Source organism: Salvelinus sp. IW2-2015, linkage group LG19 (assembly GCF_002910315.2).
Source record: "Salvelinus sp. IW2-2015 linkage group LG19, ASM291031v2, whole genome shotgun sequence".
Taxonomy (NCBI): domain Eukaryota; kingdom Metazoa; phylum Chordata; class Actinopteri; order Salmoniformes; family Salmonidae; genus Salvelinus; species Salvelinus sp. IW2-2015.
In genome coordinates, this window is record NC_036859.1 from 19783508 (window position 1) to 19790958 (window position 7451).

At 40.8% G+C, this 7451-nt stretch overlaps 1 protein-coding gene across 1 annotated transcript; it reads right to left on the minus strand.

The window, feature by feature from the left end:
• Window positions 1-3376: 3376 nt before the first annotated feature.
• LOC111979655 (retinol dehydrogenase 10-B) lies at window positions 3377-6253 on the minus strand. The gene is made up of 6 exons (XM_024010272.2): window positions 5785-6253; window positions 4883-5121; window positions 4579-4677; window positions 4315-4460; window positions 4054-4185; window positions 3377-3852 (listed from the first exon to the last, which is right to left on the minus strand). The coding sequence occupies exons 1-6, from the start codon at window positions 6062-6064 to the stop codon at window positions 3687-3689; spliced, it is 1062 nt and encodes a 353-aa protein (XP_023866040.1). The 5' UTR covers window positions 6065-6253; the 3' UTR covers window positions 3377-3686.
• Between the last annotated feature and the right edge of the window lie 1198 nt (window positions 6254-7451).

Consider the following 7451-nt stretch of genomic DNA (forward strand, 5'->3'; position numbering starts at 1 on the left):
TTTTTTWWWKACTTTTAAAAACAACAAACCGAGCTCTTCCTCGTTCTGTGTTCAACAGGAAGGGCCAAAACAGCTCATCTCCAAACCTTAAGTAGTTAGACAAACTCTGTAACTTGATTCTTGGAAATGTAGTTTTTTAATACACGGTTTCCAACCATAGCTGGCAGACCGAACGAGTTGGCGCAATGTAAGACAGTCTCGTGTTCCAATTGTTTATTTTCATAATGTGAATTGTTCCTGTTAACACTGAGGTGAAGAGCGGAATATTTGAAGCAATGAATCCGAGCCTCACGCTTATCACGTGTGGAATGCGGGTCTTCCAGCGAGGCACGGATTTCATTGGCCTTGTCAGGCGTGCATTTAGATTTTTCAGCCTAAGTTCCGATAGTATGTTGTACAGAAGTTGACTGACTGAAAGGTTACTTGACTTTACACATCATTCACTTTTGTGAAAACTGGTCCAGCCACTTGGTAGCTAGCTATCATTAGTTCAAATAAAGAAAAATTATGTACTAATATGAAAGTGCAATTGTAAACTATATATTATAAACCCACAGACACGCCTGGTGACCAAATTGATGTTGTATGTTGTGCAGCTGAGAGTCGAGTGTGGAGACAAATTAATTCAGTTCAAGCAGTCGTCCTGAGCAGCCGTTCCTAGCTAGCTAGTTTATATGATGGGCTGGCTAGCTGGAAACAACAGCACTGCAGCATGAAAGTCATGTTTATTTTGATGGGCGAGGGAGAATTAACYTGTAGTATTGGTCACCATCTGGATGTCCCCGTGACAGGCCAATTAGCTAACGTAACAAGCCGGCATGAATGACCATAGCAACAGTGTTGTATCGAGCATCTTTGCCGATGTGAGTTGCATCCCACTGGGCAGCAGTTGCGTCTCACCTGGCAGCTGTATGGCATCCACATACATAGGTTCGGTTTGCTCCTAGCAGAATGCGGCTAGGCGAAGGGAACGTCTGTGCTCGCATACTCCCTAAAGACCTTTGATTAAAAAATGAAGAAAAAAAMCCAGGCAATATTACTGTTGTTTGTCCCTCTTGAGCTACCTTAGCAACAGCATAGCCAGAAACACTTCTAAGATAAATCAAGATATCTGTCATTCATTTTGACGTTTTTTTGCAGAGGTCTTAGTCACACAATTTTACACTTAACTAAGATGTTGGTGCACTATTTTGAAGTGGGTCCAGTGTGCCTGGCATGCTGGTCTTGATGGCCAACCTTTCAWAATGACGGGTGAGTCATTTGGGAAGTCACCTTGTTTTTCTTGTACACTAGGACAATGGTGGTTTCCTTGAAGCAGGTAGGGACTATAGCCTGGGACAGGTTGAATATGTCAAAGAAGACACCAGCCAGCTGGTCAGGGCACACTCTGAGGACATGGCCAGGGATGCCTTGCTGTCCCCAGTCCACCTGGCCGTGCTGCTGCTCCAGTTTCAACTGTTCTGCCTGCGGCTATGGAACCCTGACCTGTTCACTGGACGTGCCACCTGTCCCAGACCTGATGTTTTCAACTCTCTAGAGACAGCAGGAGCGGTACAGATACTCTTAATGATCGGCTATGAAAAGCCAACTGACATTTACTCCTGAGGTGCTGACTGATAGTTTGTAGTCCGTGCCACATCCATTGCGTGTCTGAGTTGTTGAACATCAATTCAAGTTTGAGTTTGTATTGTCTTTTTACATCCCTAATGGAGCTCGTACCTGCTTGCCTTGAACACGTAGAGTGCCACCGAGTCATTGGGGTTTGTTCTGCTACCATTGAATGCTGCAGTATGGGCTCTCAGCATAGTACGGATATCGCTGTTCATCCAGGGTTTTTGGTTGGGGTATGTCCAGATTAACATTGTGGGTACAACATAATCAACACATTTCCTAATGAAGCCTGTGACTGACGATGCATATTCCTCAATGTTGATGAATGAGTATTGGGTGGATGAATCTTTTAACATATTCCAATCAGTATTCTCAAAAGAGTCCTGCAACATCGAGTCTGCCTCCTCAGCACATGTATTGTTGGCTAGTGATTTTCACTGAAAATGTACAACTACGGCATTAACGTCTGTATTAAAAAAAAGTCCCAACTTTGGCAGACAAGTTTCAAATTCTTGCTGAAGTTTACAGCCACAAGCAGAAACTAGCTACAGTAGCTGGGAAGGGACAACAAATAGGGTTTTGGAATAAATGCAGAAAATAAGGTCTGAGATGAACACAGGTTTAGGAGATCTTATACGTTTTGTTCTATGAGATAATTGCAGTCAGTAAACATGACCTTTATGAATTGTGAAGCCCTGTGATTTGTTTTTTATTAATACATAAATTCTTTAAAATTCACAAAAGTTAAGTTAGCTGAAGATTATCTCTGTGTTTACCAGACCTTATTTTCAGCATTTATCCCAAAACACCATTAATTTTCCTCAATAGGCTTTATCCAAAAGTTAGTTAGTGCCTACAAAAAGATGACATTACTATTTCTCTCTATAGCTTCTCCCTTCTGTGCCAAGGTACACACAGGATTTCCTGCATGAGGCAGTAATATCACAATACAATTCCTTGTTAGATATATGTACAAGTTCACAAATGTCAAAAATGTAATTTGATAATTGATCCTCAATCGTCAGCATCAAATATGCAGGCTATTTATAAGTTGCAATATTTTATTACCTATATTGTTTAATATTGAAAAGTTATGATTCAATAGCACAGCTCACTCATAAAATTGGTTCCCAGTTACTTAATCTCCCTACTGATAATCAGAGCTGCAAAATGTCCTTAGGCTTTTTCTGATGAATACAACCTCAGTCAAAGTTGTGTTTTTGTTGACTAATTAGGACAATCAAATGATGTAAGAAAACTGCAGTGGTTCATCTCACTGGAGTTACAAGTGCAGAAGCTGTTGCATATGATACTTTGCATGTACAGTTAGGACATAATACAGTTCTGAAAAAATAAAAATACTTGAAAAATAGGTGAATGACTGCCATGGTAGATTAGTCTCTGTAAACCGCAGTCCTCTGTCTATAGTTTTATGTCAAGGACTGGTGAAGTCTTGAAAAGGTAATAATAGAAATAGTTATTCTGTTTAGGTTAGTGACAGTGCTGTCACATACTGCACATGTCTGCAGATGAGTATCTCACTGTTAATTGCTTAGCTTTTGTATCCCAAACAGATAAATTGCTTTCAGCTATGTCGTAGCCTGGAAGGATCCCCAGAAATGAACACACAAGTTATGCACACAGAGGCAGCATTCTAGGAAGTGTTCACATTCAAAAACATGTGGCACTTCTGAGTGAAAGGACTCTTTCCCAAAAATCTGTTTTCTAAATGAAGACATTCTACACAAAACTCATTTATACAATGCAAAATACAAAAAGCTATTTAATGACTCAAAGGCAACCAGAATAAGACACTGCATGAGGAATGATCAAGCCGGCCACCATGGAACAAAGCGCGGGATAGGGATACACAGTGAGTGTCTACAAAACAATGACATTTACACATTTACTGTCAATTATTATGTTTAAAACAAATACAAAAACTGGTCTCAAGAAACCAAAAGAACCAATGTGAACCCTTAATAAAGTACACAGCATATGTAGTTTGTTCCAGAGGGACAATGTGGTAAACATCTCCACCTGATAAATCTGAGTTTCAAAGGGTATATGTAACATTATGTTTTCTCCAGTGGCAGCTGCTGGGTGGCAGGCTGCTGGGTGGAAGGCAGCTTGGATTCATTGTTGTTCATAGCCTCCTTCCGGTGAGCCAGGAACGGGTACATGCATTTGTCTGCTCCAAGAAACTGGTACATGCAAACGATGGCGTCAAAGGGCAAGACACTGAAATAGCCAGGGATACAGAAATTAATAAATGATCAGTAAGCGCATAAAGCTATGGCTCCCATGATATACATTTGATGGTGACACAATCCCTGCAAGAGGGGGGAAAATCAGAGAATATACAAGGATGTCATTAAGTTCACCTATAGAGTTGTTTGACAAAACCTGGGTATCTCAATATTCATGTTGTGTACTACTTACGTCTTCATGAAACTAACCATGTACATAATCCGAGGTGTACAGATCATGGGCTGGTCTGTTAGGATAGCCCTCATTGCCTGTTGCACACACTGCTCTGGCTTCAACGGAGGGAAGAGTGGGGCAATCTCTTTCCTGATGGGACAGAAGTAGTCATCAATTAGTTTGTAGTGTCTTTGCATGATTACATATTTGATGATGCCAAGAATAAATGAGCATTGTGTTCAGATTGAATACACTTGTTAAATGTAACACTTTACCAACCTGATTTTACACCCTTTGAACATGTCAGTATCAACTAAGAAAGGACAGACCAGCGTCATTTTTATCCCGTCTTTCTCAGCTGCTTTCAGCTCGTGGCTGAGGGACTCATGAAAACCTATAGCACCAAACTTGCTGGCACAGTAGTCCTGGTAAAAGACAGAATTTGCGATAGATAATGGTTTTACCTGAGTTTTCAGATAAAAGAATCTGGTATACTGTAGGAAGGTATACTGTAGCTTTATCAGTGGAGAATATGCTGCTAACCTCAACACCAGCAGTGGTGAACAGACCCAGGGAGCTGGCTACCGTCACGATGTGCCCATGGTTCAGCTCAAGCATCTTGGGAACAAAAGCCTTGGTAGTCTGAAATTAAAAAACATGCCAAAAGAATTCTTACGGTAAGAATACAAACATTGCATGGCAAGTGACAATTGATATTATGGTGTAAAAATGTGTCCTAAGCAAATTTTCATATAGGTCTATCCCATCTCCTTTGGAAATACACTTCATTGACACTGGACTAGTCCGTGTGAAACTAAGTGATCAGATTGAGTACAGTGCAACTGACCCAAAAGTGAGCATGGCAGTTGACCATCATGGTGCGCTCTAGGAGTTCATCTGGACACTCCAGCAGGTGACGTCCTGAGACCACCCCAGCATTGTTGATCAGGATATCAATGTTGCCCACTTCACGTTGCACCTTATCTGCAGTCAAGTACACCTCCTCTCTCTTGCTTACATCACACAGATAAGTGTAGACCTTGGGCTGAATCTGAGATACATCTCCCTCCTCACCATCCACTGAACCTGTAGAGCAGGGGAGATGGTCCCTGTCTGGTTTAGTGGAACAATATTTCAAGGTGCATTCCGTAACATTTGCAAACACAAACAGCACTTTATTTCGTGATATCCCTCAATCTTTAGGGTTAAAGGAATTAGAATAGATACATATTTGACCATCATATAATTTGAAACTAAATAGTGCAGGCCTACCTAAGTGTCCTATGACAGCACAATAACATGAATGGATTATGTCCTAGTTTTGGGGTTGTAATGTAAATCATAATATGAATCACAGGCTTCTCTCTTTTTTGATCAAGAGGTCTACATTGAAAAGACCAACGCTATAAATACTGGATTGCACTTTTAAAAGGGTAATTTAGCAGTTTCAGTAAAAAGCTGAGGGATGGGGCTGGATAAATGTAATCACTCAAATTCATTGAGCTAGGAATGCAAGGACCATCCATGATATCAACATTATAGTTTTAACCATGTTTTGATTCTATACAGTGTTACTTTACATTTGGGATTATGACAACAGTTAAACTAAGCCCATGAAGCATGTAATGTATAAATTATATTATTCAATGGGTACATATTCATTTATAAGTCCAAACATTGATGTAGCAACTCATGATTTCCCCTTTAACAATAAAGTAGTATAATTTAATAAAGCAGCAGTTTGCCAACCTTCGGGGTTCCTATTTGTAATGTCGCTGTAGATTTGTCGCACCATCTCAGCAGTCTCCTCGTTACTTTCCCAATTTATGTCCCAAAGGATGACCGTAGCACCTCTTCGGGCAAACTCCTTGGCAAAGTGTCTTCCAAGACCGCTTCCTGCCCCAGTGATCACACAAACCTGACCCATTACATTCTTCTCTTTTGGACGCACGAGCCATCTCGTTCCAGCCAACACAAAAGTCCAGAGAACTTTGCACGACACCAAGCAGCATTCAACAAAGATATTCATCGTAAGCAACAAAATAAATATGCCTTCAGAAAGATTTCCTGACCGTGACAATTTCGAGGAAAGATGAGACAACAAACTTGACTTTGATAGCCTATTGTGCTGCTGTTGTGCTAATTATTGCTAGTTGCTACTTTGTTGTGAGTACTAATGCTTGTTCACGAGGGTCAATTTGCACAAGGCACTGCGCATGATTCTTATTTTCTTCTTCTTGGAGTTTAACGGCGGTTGGCATCCAAACACACACACACACACACACACATACATATAAATATATATGAATAAATATATAATAAATAAAAATGTAAATAAAAATAAACCACAAACAAACCCTACACTCATTAAAAACACTATCCCATTCCACCACTTTGCCCCATCTACTCCTACACCATGCCAACGGCCTGGGAGGACGGGATACCACCACTCAACACACATTATAACTCTTCTGAAGTCAAATCTCGTATACCCAAATACTTCTCTGCAGCTGTCACCACAACATCTATTTTCTGTGATTTACGTTCCATTTCTGTGGTAACCACACACAACTATCACAAGTCCACTACAGGTTACCTTCACTGACTCATCTGCACCCAACTCCTTTCTCACCCACCCTGAAACCACAAATTATTCTGCCAAAAGCCAAGGATCCACTTTCTCCAAAAATGTTACTCCTACTAGACCAGATTTTTAACATGTCCACTGATGCCAGAGCTTTACCACACCTTCCACCTTACTTAACTCACGCTCATTCACTTCCATTTCACCTCCAGAGCTTGGTCTGGAACACAGCTCACTCTGTTTGCACTTGACACCAATCTTCTACAACACCCCATCTCCCTTTTTAATTGCCATATTCCTCAAATCCAACCTCTGCTTTCCTCATTCTCTTTGACCTCTTTTTCCCCCCTTGATTCCTCCTCAAAAATCCACCTTTTAGTGACCCTGTCCCAATATTCCTCTTCTCCCAACTTTGCTTGCAGCGCAGTGGCATCCCAACATAACTCCATCTCATAACCCTCACAAAAAATAATTATAATACATATTTTTTTTAAACACCAGCCCATTTCACTATTTAAGCCTATCTAAGCTTACTCCAGGCCAACGGTCTGAGAGGATAGAACACTACCAGTCAACACCCTCTGCAAATCTTCAACAGTAAAACCTCGTAATCCCATGTACTTCTCTGCAGTTGCCACCACAACCTCTATTTTCTGTGACTTACATTCCATGTCTGCAGTACAGTTGACAACCATGGCTATGAATGCTAAGAAACCCACCCCACTCAAAACATATTCCACTTTTCTTCAACCTCACTCCTCTGACTTCCGAGTGTAATGATTAAACCTTTCCTTATTGTTAGAAGACTAGCGTGTGCAAATCAGCCCCTCCT

Excerpts from the sequence above, each read along its gene's own strand:
- LOC111979655 (XM_024010272.2), bottom strand. The coding sequence starts at position 6,064 with ATGAATATCTTTGTTGAATGCTGCTTGGTGTCGTGCAAAGTTCTCTGG. Across the intron at positions 5,122-5,784 it reads TACAAATAGGAACCCCGAAG|GTTCAGTGGATGGTGAGGAG; the intron begins GTTGGCAAACTG and ends CCTGCTCTACAG. Across the intron at positions 3,853-4,053 it reads ATGGTTAGTTTCATGAAGAC|TGTCTTGCCCTTTGACGCCA; the intron begins GTAAGTAGTACA and ends TGGCTATTTCAG.